The sequence below is a fragment of the Manacus vitellinus genome, unplaced genomic scaffold (genome assembly GCF_001715985.3).
Source record: "Manacus vitellinus isolate BGI_N305 unplaced genomic scaffold, ASM171598v3 scaffold_6_pilon, whole genome shotgun sequence".
Classification (NCBI taxonomy): domain Eukaryota; kingdom Metazoa; phylum Chordata; class Aves; order Passeriformes; family Pipridae; genus Manacus; species Manacus vitellinus.
In genome coordinates this window covers 13,476,940-13,494,597 of record NW_021940750.1, presented here as the reverse complement: position 1 = coordinate 13,494,597, position 17,658 = coordinate 13,476,940, and the positions used below count along the sequence as shown (strand labels likewise).

The 17,658-nt window shown below is 36.4% G+C and overlaps 1 protein-coding gene across 1 annotated transcript in view; it reads left to right on the top strand.

The window, feature by feature from the left end:
- STXBP6 (syntaxin binding protein 6) overlaps nucleotides 1–17,658 on the top strand; it is a 65,616-nt gene that overhangs the window by 29,562 nt on the left and 18,396 nt on the right. Inside the window, exons 2-3 of the mRNA XM_018083025.2 lie at nucleotides 11,058–11,188; nucleotides 12,975–13,140. Of these exons, the coding sequence (XP_017938514.1) occupies nucleotides 11,058–11,188; nucleotides 12,975–13,140 (297 nt within the window). The remainder of the gene's footprint in view (nucleotides 1–11,057; nucleotides 11,189–12,974; nucleotides 13,141–17,658) is intronic.

The window sequence follows — 17,658 nt, the reverse complement described above, 5'->3', positions numbered from 1 at the left end:
AAGGAGCTACTGGAGAGGGTCCAGCAGAGGGCCACGAAGATGTGAGGGGTTTGGAGCATCTCTCTTATGAGGAGACACTGCAGGAGCTGGGCCTGTTTAGTCTCGAGAGGAGATCTCATTAATACATACAAATATCTCAAAGGCAGGTGCCAAGAGGATGATGCCAGGCTCCTTTTAGTGATGCACAGCAACTAGACAAGGAGCAATGGCCACAAAATAAAACACAGGAAATTTCACCTCAATATGAGATGAAATTGCATTGAGGGTGGCAGAGCACTGGAACAGGCTGCCCAAGGAGGTCGTGGAGTCTTCTTCTCTGGAGACATTCAAAACCCACCTGGACATGTTCCTATGTAACCTATTCTCGGTAACCCTGCTTTGGCAGGGGGATTGGACTAAATGGTCTCCAGAGGTCCCTTCGAACCCTAACTATTCTGTGATTCATGGCTTTACAGCTGAGAGATTAAATCTGAAGCCAAATTTTATTTGAGTTATGAATAAAGAGAAGAGCATACCCTCTTACAGTACTGGACAGAAAATTTGGTTCCTAAAAGGACTACCTAGGGTATATTCCTGTAAGAAATATGCCTACAAAATAGCAATAATTAATCCTGTAACATAAGGAGCTATACATTTCAAGATACACAAGTCAATATGCCTCCTTCAAATGGAAAATAATTCAAACTGGAAAAAAAAGCTGTTGGCATGCACTTGCAATATTTAGTCTTAAATCTAGTAAATTAGTGAACCTGCTCAAGATCTTTGAAATCAGTAAAATCCTTAAGAAAGAGAACTGCAAACAATTTTTCTGAAGTTTCTTATAATTAGTTCTGGGGAAGCACAAATACAGACACTTAAAAAAGGAATATCTATGTTGTAACTGACTTGCTGAGATTTCATGGAAGAAAGCTGCAGGCAGCCATGCATTTGCCACAGTAGCTTTTGGCTTTTCTGACAACATACTGGATATTTCCATGTAATTCATTTTATTGTGATATCATGTAACTATGATTTTAGATATTCATCTTTTGTTCAGTTGAGCAGTCTGAGAATGTACCTTTTCAAAGTACTTGGTTATTTAAGTACATCATCATAAATCACTTCTCCATATGACTTTGGAACGTTAGCCTGTTGTGTAAAGTTTTGAAGAAATATGGGGAGGCAAACTTCCAATTTGCAGAGGTGACTTTCACTTTACTTTTCTGCTAGTTATATAGTCTGTGGTCTGGGATATGGAAACTGTTAGGAAAGTCCTTCAGCTCTCCCCTAAATGCATATCAAAGTGAGACCTACTTGTGCACAATTCTCTCCTGCCACAAAATATTCCTTGATGGACCTTTCTTTTGTTGAGTATCTTTTAAAGGAGGCTTTTCATTCCTTAATTGTTTTATATGAAATAAAAAAATTACTCTCTGGACAGTCCTACTGGATAACTACGATAGAAATGAGACCTGCTGATATGTAGAATACTGGATTTGTGTAAGACACATAACGTGAGCGCTCTTCCAGATCTAATAGTATTAGTTCTGGTAGCCTTATCTTTATGAACTTAAATCAAGTTCAGAAAAAATCAGAATATACTTCAGGGATTTTTTTTCCCTACTTTTACGTCTCAGGCTAAGTGCTACCTGAAATGTGTGTGTTGCTTGCTGTATTTCATCCTAGTTGTTTAGTAATTAAAAATAATTCAGACAGCAAAAACCATCATCATGTGAAAACATCCCTTCATAGTAATTATTACACTTAGAACAATAAGATGCAAGAAAGGCTGGACATGTGGCATCTGCTGATTAAATGTATTGTGGGTTATATACTGTGGGCAGAGTATTTCATAGGTTGTGGTAATGGCTTTTGTTGTCGTTGAATGGATGGGGTTTAAGTAACTGGCTTCAGTTAAAATTTTCCTTCCTTCTTGACTCTCCTTTAATCCCCCCCTGTACTTCCTCACATATGTTTATGGGGTGTTTGCTGGTTTGGGGGTGTGTGGGTGGGTGTGTTTCTTAATTTCTTCATATTGTGAAGTGGTCAAGGTCGACCGGTCTTTTTAGTTACTTATATTGAGATTTAGATGTTATTACACCACATGTGAATGTGGAAGGTTTAGTAGAATTGTGTCTGACAGTTTCAGTCATAAGAGTATGGAATAATTTGCCCACTGCTGTTCTGCCTTAGGTTGTTGTGTAGCAAAAGCTAGGGATTTTGTCTTGAACAGATGTAACAAAGTCCTTTCTTGCATCTGTGGCATACAAAGTATATTCTTTAGTAGCAGTCTTGTCTGCTATATTTTAGGTCATTGATTCAGTGCCAAATCAAGAAAACATAGTTTTCCAAGTCACTTTAAAAGCTCCAGTAAACCCTCTACCCTGTTACAATAAGATCCTCTTAGACTGTAGGATCTTGAAAATCATTGGGCAATTTGTTCCAGAACCTGAAGCCTGTCAAGTTATCTAAGCAAGCTTAGAAAAGGAGCACTATTTGTTAAGACGGTGCTTTTTGTATGAGTTACTGAGTAACAAATTCAAACTTTAATTTTCCAGAACCTCTTCCTGCCTCTCAGGACACTTGCTGTGAAGCTCAAACATTGTTTTCAGGCCAGTGAGGTAATTCCTAGTGTACTCTCTGCATGCGGATGCACATCTGTTGACTTGTATGGGAATTACGCCAAATTCCACTTAAGTTTACAAGTACTTTTGTGGTATTGATTTTAACTGGTTCCCCATAGTTACAGGTGCTGAAGTGACTGGAATTTGATAAAAGGACATCCACACAGATGTTCACTGTGGTCTGTGTCTTGAACCTTGATTTCTAGACTAAATTGAAGTGAGATTTTCTGAAATATGCATAAATGCTTACAAGGTGATTTTAAGTATCCTGTTCAGCAAAGTCTGTGTAGGATACTGCCTTCCTTTTAAAGAAAAAAGAGCAAAGAAGATTGAAGCTATAGATGATCTAGACTAAGAGTGTCACGTGCTACAGTGGACTGAAATTCTCAATGACCATATACCTTCCAGTTAAGAGATGAGGCTCTATCATACCAGGACAAGGTGAACTACTAATACAAAATGATCTAGGATCAGCAGGAGCTTTACACTGATTGAGAGGTCTCTGATGAGGATTTTGGTCTCTGGGTTGTGAGAAAGTCATCCTTCTTCCCTGGGACCTGGCTGGAATACCTGTTATCTTCCTCTACAGTAACAGTGCTTTAGTAGATCTGTCAGAGCATCCTGTCCTCTCGACTAGGTTTTAGCTAAAAAGAACAACTCATAAATCTGCTATATTTGATTAGAAATATCTAAATAGTCTTCAAATGCAGCTGACTGTATGCAGGAAAAAGGAGGTGGGAAAAGTTTGAAAGTTGGCTGCTTTGCAATATAGAGTAGTAAAAGGCAATTCAAACAAAACCTGGAAGTTCAGTCATCATTCTGGAAGTGAATATGTGTTTAATAAGATTCCTTTCCAGATATTTGCAGTTAAGCAGAAGCTTTCTCTCTGGCTGTAAAATGAAGTCTGCCATTCTTGCCACTGTTAACTGCATCTGTCTGTATAACTGCCAATACGAAAAGCAGTTGCTTTGATATCAATAACTTAAACTATATCACTGTAGTATTTGAAGAATAATTTAAACAGTATTAATTTATAACTGCAAAACTTATATATTTCTTGCTTTAAAAATTTGAGAGGAATGAAAGACGAGCCTGTCAAGAAACTGTAAGGACTGCAAAGTGTATGGTATGACGGGGGTTAAAGTGTTTGAATAGTCATAAAACCTGTTTTTAAGGACAGGTATTTACATGGTTCTGTGAAAAGCAAATATCACTGGGTGCAAACCAAAAGGCAAGGCACTCTGCTTATGAGTAGTAGTTTGTTATTACTGCAGTCAGTGGTATGTTTGGAAAGCATACAGGCTCTCACTTCAGGCTTATAACACTTTATGGTGTCATATGCATGACCAAAAAAACAGTTTTTTTGATTGCAGCTCAAAGCAATTTTTTAATTTTTGGTTTTTTTTATTTGAAGACACCAGAAAACTCTTTTATTTAGTCTTTCATCTTGGAAAGATATACCATATATCTTAAACTGAATATCTAGGGTAATTGATTTTTTTAATATTTGATTTTTGCTTTACTATTTAACAGATAAATATAGCTTGTATGTAGAAAAAATTACTTAAATAAAACTATATTTTGAGAAGTGTATGAATGTACATTAATTAAGTGATATGTATTTCATGCATTTTTATTCTGAAGCAGTGAGAGTGAGGCTTGCAACTTGTTATACACCATGATGCACTAGATCCTGATTTAAGCATGACAGATGATGCAAATTGTTGTTTGAACTGTTGGGAAGGGCTGTGGGAAAATCAGTATGTGTTTAGACTTATGAGTAGTTTGCCTGAGTTGTATCTGAAAGCTTCTCTTTTCTTGGTTTCCAGTTTGATGTCAAAACATTTTGCTGTGTCTAAAGAAACAAGGCATTAATTTTTGGTTACACTGCTGTGTATGTAGAGCCACTTACATCCTCATGTCCTATTTGGCAAGTGGATAAGGTGGAACTGTGCTACTTCTCCCTGCTTTCAGCTTCTTAGATCCCAGATGGTGAGAAAGCAGCACTGTCAAATGAAGGAAAGAGGAGATATGGGCAAAAGTAGGAGATGCAATTCTAAAAGTCAAGCCTCAACTTTTCAACATTTTAACACCTAACAAGCATTGACCAGTAAGCGGGAATTTAAATCTGCCCCAGTTTTAGTTGTTTTTTATTTTCAGTAAGGCTAGTTGTCTTCTACTGCAAATATATCTTTGCTTTGTGCCTAAAATTAATCCTGAAAGTGGCAAAATAGAGTTCTTATTAGCACAGTCTTCTCAGAGCATCTCTTTGTATTATAGAGAGTTGAGGTCTAAGAACACCAGGTATGCAGGAGGTAGTAGTTGAACAATCACAGTGGGAAGGCTCAGAGTGTGAGAATTAATTCAGACTGCACATTAAATCACTGTTAGTTGAAACTGCTTGGAAAACATGAAACAAGTTTTGGTGCTCAAACTCAAGGATGGAATTGATAGACAGCAAAGCTCACAACCATCATGTGAAGTAGACTAGAAACAGTTTTCCTGAAATTCACATGGTATACTAAGACAGTTGCATGTAACCATCCTTATTCCTTAATACCTTAATAAGGCAGAATGTACATATTTCCTCCATCTTAATTCTCAGCTTCATTTTTCTGATTATTGGAAAGTTGCTGTGGGAAATGCTAGAAGCTGCTTGCCAGGACCATATTTTGCATGTGGCCTGAACCAGTAGTAGTTTCAACTACTTGGAGCCATGCAGAACAGAGGAATACCAGTTTCTACTATCGTAGGGGTTGAGGGGATGTGTTATTTAGTGTCATTTCCCCTGCCTAGTCCTCATTTCCTTGCTCCAGGAAGAAAACAGGGAGGGTAAGATTTTGAAATGGGGGAAACCAATTGTAAAGTTGTTCTGGCAGAAGGAAGGGCTTCTTGTGTTAGAGGAATAGAGATAAATCTTCTTTTCTTGACTTTTGCTTTGGAGTTACATAGGTGAGAACAGCAAATAGGGGTCAGTTCTTGTGGATATCTTAATGTTGTTTCTTTGAGCCTTTTGTACTTTGACGATTTCAGGAAAGAAATATTTCTTGGGTTTATTCAAATTTCTGGGACGTTTCCACAAGTTACTTGTGCTTTCTTTTCTGAATCAAAAAGTTAAACACATTGCAGAATTGAGTAGCAGTTGGACAAAGGAACAAAAAGTCACTATTTTTTCAATGTCAGAAACTTCAGATCCTTAGGTGTCACTGCCGTGCATGGGGGTTGTAACTAGATGATCTTTAAGGTCCCTTCCAACCCAGAGGAGTCTATGATTCTGTGGTATAATCAGCCTAACTGGTAACCATAACTTACCAGGATCGTGTCAGAATTTTAGTCAATGAGCTCTTTGCAAGTTTAAGAAATAGTTGTTGCCTTAGTGGCTGGGAGTGAAGCGACTTGCAGAATGAGACTTAGATGTAATTGTGCAAACAGAAGTCTAGAAGGAAAAGACAGCTTTTCGATATGTAACTCTTGAGAACTGGAAAGTATAGAGGAGTATCTCTGCCACAGTCTGTTCATAACCTACTTTTTCCCCTAAGAACTGACTTGGAAAAAGAAAAGCATTTCTGTCACAAATTCTAATACATAATTTTATCTATTTCCTAATAAAATCTGTTGGCTTTAAACAATATTTTTAATTAAAATGTGCTGCTGCTTTTAAATTTGCTCTTTTTATTCTGTCTGAATCAAAAGCTGTTTAGGAAACTCCTGGCTGGTTTAGACTTAGTCTCAATGTGAAGAGGTTTGCTTTATGGTAGCATATGATTAGAATATAGAAGAAGATAGGAATGATTAAATTCTAGGCACAGTGACCATGAAATTGCATCACACTACCATGGAATTGAGTTCAACATTTTCTTCATCAGAGACCTTTTTTCAAAAGGCCTTACACTACCTTGAGTGCATTCTAAGGATTTTTCCCATCATTAATTATTAACAGCCAGTTTGAAGAACTTAGCATAATTGTTTACTTGTGAATTGAGAGATGAGTATCCATTGTACAAGTTTTGATATACAGATAGATCATGCTGTAACATTTAATTGATAAATACCTGAGGATCAAACTGCACAGGCAGCCAATGCCTGCAGTAGGCTTCTGCAGACCTGCTCGGGAGCAATGCTCAGTCTGACTTTCACAACTGAAAAAATTTCACAAATGAAACTGTTTTTTTGATTTATCTTACTTAATTTGCACTATTTACTTTTTCTTTCTGGTTTGTTTGTTTGTTTGTTCAAGAGCTGGTGACACAAAAGCAATAAAAGATAAGGCTATTTAATTTATTAATCTGCATATTGCCCAGATAAAGCAAATTCTTGTTATAATATGAAGAGTTGCAGCAGTCACTGCCTGCTTCAGGACTCTGCTTTTTCATTTCTCCCTTCAATATTTCTTTCAGTCATTCAGCACTCTAGAAATACATCCACAATATGGCTAGAAATTTTATGGGGCAGTTAAGCCATTTGTCATAAAATTACTAATTACCTAGAGTTTGAGTTATTAAATGCACAGATCCAAATTTAGAGAAAAATAAATAGAAGTCCACAGTGGATTGGTTTAGAGCTTTTTAGACTGTTTCTCAAGGGCAGGCATTGTGTAGGTATTTAAGGGATTAACTGTTTTTTATTATTTTATGTTTTTCATTCAAATAAAGTTACTTTAGAGGACTGAAAAAATAAAATACATTCTAGGCTGCAGATGAGATGAACTGTGACTGCATGGCAGCTTATGACTTTAAATACTGCCCTCTGTGTGAAAAGAGCTGTACTGATTTGATGCTTAAGGTGCTAGACATGCATGTGGGACCGGATTCTAAATGAGGTCTGGAATTCAAATACCTCTGTTTCGATGTGTTCCAAATGATAAGAACAATAACTTTCCTGCCTCTGTGACGGCATTTTCTAAAGATAATTCTGATCTATTTCTGCTTTGTATTCTCTGATCTGTTTTTGAAACAAGAGTATTTCACTTAAATGCATGCATGCCTCTCAAACCTCTTTAAAACTTAATACTGTAACTTACTTTTATTTGTGCTGCAAAATAGTTAATAATGTCTTCAATCCCAGAAGACCTAGTGCTGTTTCTGACTCAGCAAGTTTTGGTTGTATGTTAATTTAGTGTTAAAAAACAAACAAAAACCACATAAAAAACCCCAGAAAGTCCAGAAAAGTCACTAAGCCAAACTTCACAACATCTTAAATCATAAATTGCTGTAGCTGATTTCTCACGCATTCTTTCTTACTTTACCAATAACTGTTGCTTAAAAAAAAAAAAGCTTATTTATTTCCATCTAATGACACACAGAAATACCATATGGACCTACCACCTTTTGATGCATTCCAAATAAACATATTTTGTCTACACTACTACAGCTTCTTATTTTGAAGGCATGATGCTACGGTTTAAAAGAAAAAAAAAAAGGCAAAGCAAACAAAAAACCTACCTAAAATTGAAGCTTAACTTAAATATTGTCTTTTAGTAAAGTAGACAATGATTGTTGAGGATTTTAGCAAAAACACCCAAATGATTTGTCAGAGGATGAATGTGACTAGGAGTATGTAATTGCCTTCACATTTTTTCAGGTTTTAGAAAATACTTTTTACATGTTTGCAAGGTTACACCCACTCAGTGGCTGGTGAAGTGCTCTGGTTTTTAAGGAAACATAATGAGCAGCTAGTGAGGATGGTTTTCCCAGCTGCCAGAGGGTTTCTCAGAGTTGTAATGATTGCCATACTACTGTCAAGCTGTCATGGACTAAGTGAAGGTTTTCAAGCATGTTTGGTGGGATCGTGGGTATCTGAATGCAGTAGAATTGCTAGCTGTTTCCGAAAATGCCAAAACACAAAAGGTGAGATGCAACTAGATCTGTTTGGCTGTGCACAATAATTATGAGTGTGAGATCTAAAGGAGGAACTGCCATTAAAGTTAAACCAGTGTTAGATAGCCTTCAATTAGTGCTGCTTTGTATAAGATATGTGAAACTTGGCATAGTGGAATGCTATAAAGTGTTTCAAAGTGATCACTGGAGTTGACAAAAAAGATGTGAATATATACTATAAAGGGTGAATTTTGGAAAGATAGGCACATAAACTTGTGGTCTGCTCTTGCAACTTTTGAGTTTGTTTCCCACTCAGTGGTGTGTAGACTTGCAGTAGAACCAGAACCTGTATTATACCCTGTAAGTATAGATGAGATTTCTGTCACCTCTGCTGCCCATGCACAGGTTTGGCTCTCAGTGCTTCAACTGCCAATGAGAAGACTTCTGGCAATCTGTTTACTGCAGTCTTGTCAATAGTCTGATCAATGTATTGAGAACTATGCTTTCTGCTCCAAAGTAACTTCTTAAAAACAATTATCTGCCATGTGGAAGGCTAGTATCTCATTTTCCAATCTTCTTTACCTGTTAAAATTTCCTTAGAAATTAATTTTCTGTTTATCAAGTTTAGTTCTCATAAGGGTGTTTGGACTTTCATAGACGCACACGGAACTGAAAATGTTTAAAGCTGAGATGCTGAAAAGAGCTTTTCATCTTAATCTTCATTTTCTAATCTATTCTAAAGTGCATTTTAATATCAAAACACTGATTTGTGCATTTTAAAATTTTCATCTTTAGGTGCAATATTAACTTTTTATGGAATGATAAGGTATTACATCAGTATTTACTTACTGTTTAACTATGCCTCTGGGTGCAGAATTGCATGTAGTATGAATCTTCTGAGTGGGAAGACTCTTACTTTTTCTAGTTATTTGGACAAATGGAGTGCACAAAAATAAGCAAACTTACTTTTCAAGTCTTGATTATTTTAAAAGCCTTCTGTAACTGCCAGCATCTAAAAGCAGAGAAAAGTGACTTTTCCAATAATACTCTATTTGGCAGACCATATGGATAAAGTTATTTTTGGAAGGAGTTTAAGTAGAAAAATAGATGACACACCAGCTTTAGTAGATTATGCAGTACAATGATTATACAAATTATTTCTTCACAGAAGGTGGAAATGTGTTTGCAAGTGACTTAACATACAGCAACAGATAATATGTAAAGAAAATACACATTTGACTACAGAAAATATCTAAAACCGCTTATAAAACTTCCATGGAGGTTAAAAGCTATACTGATTAAAAAAAGTCAAGTTTTCTGCTGTTGAAAAGATAGGTTTAATGTTTAAGTTGTCTTTGAAAACATGATTCTGACTTAATGATACACTAATTTGAGCATTTATATTGCCTTTTTTATTCTTTTCCAAAAGCAGAGCAGTCTTCTGTGGCTTTGTTTGTGCTTTTTAACATACATTTTGTTTATAATAAATAGGATCCTTCTTATTTATCATTGTTGTTTGATGTACCTAATATTTGGGGGAGGGAGCATCAAGCAAACTTTAGTTCCTTAATTATTATAGCTGTATTTTTCACAGACTATTGTTGACTCGGTGAATTTACTTTCTCAATGTGCTTATACTTCTGTCTGTTGACTGGGAATTAGATGTCATAGATGGTGGTGGTGTTATACAAACATGACCTACATGTGCCATTTTGTGAAAAGACTGGAAAAAAACTTATTTTTCTTTTTTTTTCCCCCCAATCAATAACATGAAATTCAATCTAAAGTAACAGATTTTTTTAAAACGTACATATACTTACAGGTGATATGTTTTGGGGTTTTTCTATGTTTTCTAAAATGAGAATAAGAGAAAGAAATGAATAAGAGGCTGGATATGAGAAACTTAAGCTAATTGGCGTGGGGAAAAGAGAACAGTACGGTAATTGCTGGGGCATGTCTCCTGTGAGGGAAGGCAGAGAGAACTGGGTTTCTTCAGCCTGATAAAAAAAGGCTTCAGGTTGACATCACCACAGCTTTCCAGTACCTGAAAGGAGCTTGCAGTAAAGATGGAGAGGGACTACTTATGAGAGCATGTAATGACTGGACAAGGGGGAATGGCTTTGAACTGAAAGAAAGGAGTTTTAGAATAGATATTAAGAAGAAAAAAGTCTGTACTAGGATGGAAAGGTAGTGGAACAGGTTGTGGATGTCCCATCCCTGAAGATGTTTGAGGACAGGTTGGGTGGAACTCTGAGAAACCTGGTCTAGTGACAGGTGTCTCTGTCCATGGCAGAGGGTTTGGAACTAGATGAGTTTTCAGGTCCCTTCCAACCCAAGACATTCTTTGATTCTGTGATTTTAAGAATGCAAATGAAAAGACCTTTGTTGTAGTTCTGGGTTTTTTTACGGGATGTTGGTAACTTAAGCTGATAGAGGCTAAAATAAATCCAATTTTGAGTGGTAGAAAATAAGGAATGTGCTTTTCAGTATGCTATGCAGGAAAGAGAATATGTTTTACTGTCCCACTTTGTGGGATATTACAGAAGATACTCCAGCAAACCAGCTAGTTATAAGTGAAGTAAACAGCACCTTCCTGAATCTTAAAGCCGATTTCAGTTATGTTTTTTTATATGTTCAGTGACGAACAAGAAACCAGCTCAAGCATCTATAACGAAGGTGAAGCAATTTGAAGGCTCTACGTCCTTTGTCAGGAGAACGCAGTGGATGCTCGAGCAGCTTCGCCAGGTCAATGGTATAGACCCTAATCGGGTGAGTTTGAACAGTTCTAGAAAATGAACCTTGAGCTCTTAGGTAACTGATTTGTGAATCAGTTCTTTCACTATTCAAAAGGCATGTGGAAAGAAAAGATGCAGATTTAAGTGCAAATTCTCAAGAAAGGAATAACTCAATGGCATATGTAAAGTCAATTTTAATGGGAAAGATGAGAGGAGGCTAAAACTCAGTCATACAGGTTTTTTTCTTCCTGTCTTTCCATACTTTTCTTCCTACTTTCTCTCTTCTTTGTAAAGAGAAAAGTAAGAGCCCTGTTTGCCTTTGCTTCAGCTATAAGCCTCCTGAAGTCTACTTCGGCATGCAGCTGTTTTGTGAGATAGAGCAATAGGTAGACATGAAGACAGAGGAGGTTCAAGTTTGTGAAATATTGTGAACCTTGCATTTTTTCCAGGACAGTCCTCTCCTCAGATACTTCTGCATTTCTTATCTTTTGCTACAAAGGGTGGTAGTGTGTCCTGTGGTTGCCAATGGCAAGTGAATGCTGATTTAAACAAAAAAATACCAAAAATAAAATAAAACAAACCAGTCCTACACTAAATAGTTCTGGAACTGTTCCTTTGATTTGGAATATACAGCCCACTTTAAACTGTCTCAAGACAAAGTCATACTAATATGTAATAAGCTTATGAATACAATTCTCCAGGAGTAAAACAACATAAGTAGAAGTTAGAAATGTGGCTCATCAACGTGTGATCACAAAGTGACTTACCGTATTCCTTGTAGAGCAAAATGTTTTTGTGACTAACTCCCTTGGTTTCTTCAAAGTTGTGCTCTGATCAGCCACCTAAGCATCTTAACCATGCAGCACCAAATTCTGTTACTACCCAGTACAGTCTTTTGTACAAAAAAAGAAGGCCCTTGGCCACTGCCTTATGAAATGCAAGGAGTGGAATTATATTTTCTCTGGGTAAAGGGACTATGAAAATGAGAGCAATGAGAAATAAATAAGGGAAATGAATTTTAGACCCTTTCACAGTGTCTACTGTGCAGCTGTGTACATAATGGATTATAAGTCCTATCAAGTTGTTAAGCTTAGAAATGTTTCTTTCAAACTTGTCTACCTGTGAATTCCTAGTGTCATCAATTAAAAAAGAATATTTACTAGATTAGATTGCAAAACGATGTTTAGCAATTATTGCTTAATATATAGCACTACTTCTTGCATAAAATCCATTTATTTTGGTGGTTGATGCATGGTATAGAGCAGCGCTTTGATTTGTTCTAGGAATGGTCTTCTGTTCACATTATTCTGAGACCTTTGCAACACTTTATGATAATGCATCAAATACAGTAACTAAGACTTGTTATTTGCTTAGTTTATTTGTTGGTGGAGCATTGAGAGCAGAACCACATCTTCTATAATAGTGTGAAAGTAGATTTTGTGTTGAGAGGCATAAATGTTTGCATAATATAGAATGCACAGGTAACTATATATCTGTAGATAACAAGGGTTTCTTATGAGATTTTTACTTTGATTTTTTTTCATCTAAAGTATTTTTGTTTTCAGGTATTTTTGTCATAGCTGAGTATTCCTCATTAATGAGTATTCCTCATTAAAAATAACAGCAAGAAAAAAACTTACTTCCTGTTTGTGTGGTTTTTATCTACAAAAATATGCAATAATACCTGGATGGTTTTGATTTGCATGACCTGTCTACTTTATCCAACAAAATATATTTTAAAAAGCAATGACTCCATATCTTTCTCCAAATCATTTATAAAACTGGAATAATAGCAGTGTGTTGTTTTTTTTTTCTTCTAGGATTCCCCGGAATTTGATTTACTATTTGAAAATGCTTTTGACCAATGGGTAGCAAGCACAGCTTCAGAAAAATGCACATTCTTTCAGGTTCTACATCACACTTGTCAGCGATACCTTACAGATAAGAAGCCAGAATTTATCAACTGCCAATCTAAAATTATGGGAGGTAAGTCAGTTGAAGCTGGAATACTTTGTACAGAGGGACATGAAATGATTTGCATGTGATTTTTTCTGTGTTCAAATAAGCTTGTAGCCTAATGTCATCTTGAAATCATAGGTCTGAATATGCTAACTTAGCACTAAACTTCTAGGCTTTAGCATTTCTCCATCAAGCATCACTTTGCACTTTTCCATTATCTTTGCTTTCCTGGTTTTCAGTTTTAGAGGCAGCATCCCCTGCCCACCTTGTGAGAAGTTGTTTGCCTCCCTCTTTTTAAGCAACCTTGATTTTGATTAGTCTCTCTGCTTTTGTTCATCCAGAAACATTTTTGGGTGGCCTGAAACATCTACTAAAACCCTCTTCTGCGTTACTGGTTCCTCACAGGTTGTGAAAAAGTGCTTATTACTAAACTTCTTATGGGTGTTTTGGAATTTACTTTCATCTTGACAGAAATCATTCAGTTTAGAGTTTTATTACCTTTGTGTACTGGTTTCAGCTAGAATAGATTTCTTCTCAGCAGCTGTTACAGTTCTGTGTTTTGGATTTGGAATGAGAACAGTGTTGTTAACACACTGATGTTTTGCTGTTTGCTAAGTTGTGTTTATCCTAAGTCAAGGACTTTTTTTTCTTGTCTCATGCTCTGCCAACGAGGAGGTATGCAAGAGCTGTGAGGGAGCACGCCTGGGACAGGTGCCCCAAACTGACCATAGGGATATTCCATACCATAGGACATCATGCCCAGTATATAAACCAGGGGGAGTTGCCTGGAAGGGGGTCAGTCTAGGTTTGGGAAGTGGAGTCTGGCGTTGGTCAGCAGCTGGTGAGCGATTGTATTGTGCATCATGTTTGATTGTTTTTTTCTTTCCCTTTTTATTTTCATTATTATTATTATTATTTACCATTATTACTGTATTTTACTTTTCTTTTGATTACTCAAACTACAACTTTTTACTTTGATTCTCCTCCCCATTCTGCTGGGGTGGCAGAGAGAGAGAAGAGTTGAGCGAATGGCTGCACAGTGCTTAATTTCCAGTTGGACTTAAACCACGACAGTTTCTTAAGTCAAGCTATGTTCTCAGGTATATGTTCTTTGATTTGCTTAGCTACAGTTGGACCTTACTTTCTCCAGCGAGGATGAATTTGAGATCAACAACACATTTCACTGTATTTTCCATAAAAAGCCACTCGATATTGCAGGTTTTGAACTAAATGGGTTTTGAGTTGGCTCAGTGAAGCTGACACACAGCAAGTGACTGAAATTTAGGATCAACTATTACTTGGTTTACAGTTGTTACAGTTTCTGTCAAATTTAAACCTACCCACAGAGAGTGTAATTCCCAGTGTGAGGAAGAAGTTGGCAGTGTGAAGAACAGCAAGAAGCACTGTATCCATGAGGAGATTTATTAGTCCCTGTACCATGTCCACACTCTGTACTGTGTTGCACACACACAGACCATATCTGTGCAGTCAGAATGACATGAAAGGAATTTGGGAATGGTCACCATCTGGTATCAGAGGATTACTGAATACTCTCATTTTATCTAGGAAGTTGTAAAAGGGAGAATGTGGTAGGTCTAGTGTGTTAAAAAAGCAGAAGTTAAGCAGATGTTTGCGAACCTCAGTGCAAATTTTTTTTTCATTGTGATGACACTTGCTTAGGATAAAGTTAATAACTGGGTCAGTTGAATCAGGAACTCAGTTTTGAACAGGTCAAGCTTAGGAAAATAATGCAAGTTCAGAGGTGAAATGTGTGGTGGTCTTAGTAACAACTTATTCACAGGAAGGATGTCAGTGAACATTAGCAAACAGATGACAAACACGAGACTTTCCATATGAAATGGAAAAATTGTAGAGTATATCTTCTCCCATCAGTGCTCTTCCGTCCTCACCACCACACCATAAAGGAAACAAGGAAAATCCTATTAATGTAGAAAAGGAAAGAATGAGAGGAAGCTTACAAGAAATTTTGTACATTTTTTCTTAGTTTGAGAAGTCACTAAAAGAAAATGATGATTGACAAAGTTATCTGTAACATCACTGCCAGCTAAAATGAAAGCATCAAACTGGATATGGCTTCCCTGTTCTTCAAGTTTACCTTTGATGTTTTAGAGGAGAGGGATTTAAGACAAAATAACAAAGAAAAAGAACATATAAAGGTCTCTCCACGAAATAATAGTTCTGCTAATAATGTACAGGTATGTATTCTAGATTTATGAGAGGTGAATTACCAGAAAAAAAAAACAAACGAGTAGGGCTCTCTATATTTATAACTGATGTCTCCTGGGGGAAAGAAACAACAATTAAACGAAATCTGAATTCAGCTTACACTTCTCTTTTAGAGTTTGGAGGCTCACTGATAAAAACAAATTTTTATTCCAACTGTGAAGAACAGAGAAGGTGTAAAAGTTTTAAAACTGTTGGGGTATTTGGCTAACCAGTCAAAGCAGTATATTGAAATCGTATTTAAATCTTAGTGTGGTCAGATTTCAGAAGAGGCTTGTCACTTCATCCCCTCTACCAAGGTAGCATTTATGTTTTAAGTAATATTCTTGTGAACTTTCTGGGGGATGTGAAAAGTAGTGTTTTGGGTTTTTTTGGATAGTTAGCCAGTTTAACTCCAGATACTGTACAAAATTTGAAAAAAATAAATTTTTAGAATATATATATATGTGCATACACCCACATGCTTGTGTAAGTAACTATATAGATATGCATATCGTATATGTAATGTATATCTTGTAGCTAATGCATATTTTCAAAAATAAAAAAGATGCCACCAAAGAACACTTCTTCCCAAGTGGAACTGAAGATGAAAGAACTTAAAGGGTTTGTTTGCAAGCTTACTTATCTTATCGAGCCTTATTCCTTCCTAAAGGGTAAGAGTGAAGAAAGTGAAATTCATGCTGCTCCCATTTCTGCAGGAAGTGCTTAGCTGGAAGTAAATAAGGGTGTTCTTGTGGAACTGCAGGTCTTCTTCATGTCCTTCCTCCTTTTACCTCCTCACACACACACACACACACACACACACACACACACACTTCCCCCTATGGACCAGAGGACCAGTCCTGCCCCTGATTCTTCTTCTTCAAAATCATTTTTTGCCTTATTTTCATTTGAGTATCTTGTAAGGATAATGTCTGCAAAGTTAAATAGGCTAGACTGTTTTCTGTAACTTGATTAAGACATCAGTAATTACAGCAATAATGAGAACCAATTGAAGGCGTGGGTGCTAATTCTGAGAACAAAGAACAACTTCACTTTAAGTCAAGTAAGATTCCTCCCACTAATGTCTTGTACAAATATTTCAAACTTGTCTTTTGTTTAGAATTTAGGTGAGCTCTCTCCATAGTTTTATGTGCATTATGGATGTTATATTACAGAGGAAAGAAAGGCATTTGGGGCTAGAGGGCTTTTTTGACTGAGGTAGAAAATATTTTCCTCTTTTGTATCTTTTTAACATCTAGATTCTGATACTGGAATATGTCTAATTTGGAGTATCTTTGTGTTATGTTGTTGTTTGGTGGCCATGTTAATCAGGTTGTGTTGCTTTTATGTCAGTAATATAAAAAACAAAGTTGGAGATGGCCGGTGTACAGAAATTCTGTCACTTTAGAGGTTGTGTTCATTAGAACAACTTGATTTTTGACATAACATTCAGCTGGCATTGAGGATGGATTTGACTCTCAGTTCTGGATAGAACCTTGAGATACAGCATTTGAAGCTCTTCAAAGATTAATTCTGGGCCTATAATAAAGAACAAACAGTTACTGCCACCTTTAGATACATATTAGAAATGCATTTGCTTTTAAGCTTTGTCCTACCTATATGCTTTGGTTTTTAATAGTTGTTCTGCTGAATTAATCAAAATGTTCTTTGATGACATCTTTGCCTCTGTAACCTTTTCTATAGGACAGTTAGCAGGAGTTATTAATGGAACATTTTTTTTTCCTCCAAGAATGTATTGCCAGTGCAAGAATGGTAATGAGTACTTTTCCCATACAGTGTTGACTTATTTTGGCTTACTACATATGAGACCTGGTAAGCATACAGTGGTGTTTACCGTACTGAACAAGATTAATGACTGACTAAAGGAGATGAACGAAAAATTGCGTTAGAAATTGCTTTGAGCATCCTGATCTAGTGGGCAGCATTGCTCTTTGTGGCAGGGGAGTTGAAACTAGATGATCCTTAATGTCACTTCCAACCCAGGCCATTCTGTGATTCTATGAGTTTGGATGGGAAGAAAGACAATTGCTCCCCTCTGTACTGTCAAATACCTGGTAGTTGGTTGTTCATTTCAGTTCTTACCTGATAGACATTGAAAAAAGTGTATTATTGAACATACTATTCTTACAGACTTTCACTTGTAAATTAATTCTGATGCAAGTGAATTTGACCAAAAAAAAAAAGGTTTTGTCAGTCTAGAGGTTGAAATATTAGAAATTAATTTTCTGCTGCTAAAGAGCATTTCAAATGCTTGCTTTTGTGCCCTGCATATTCATGTCAAGATTATTCTGCTTTGCA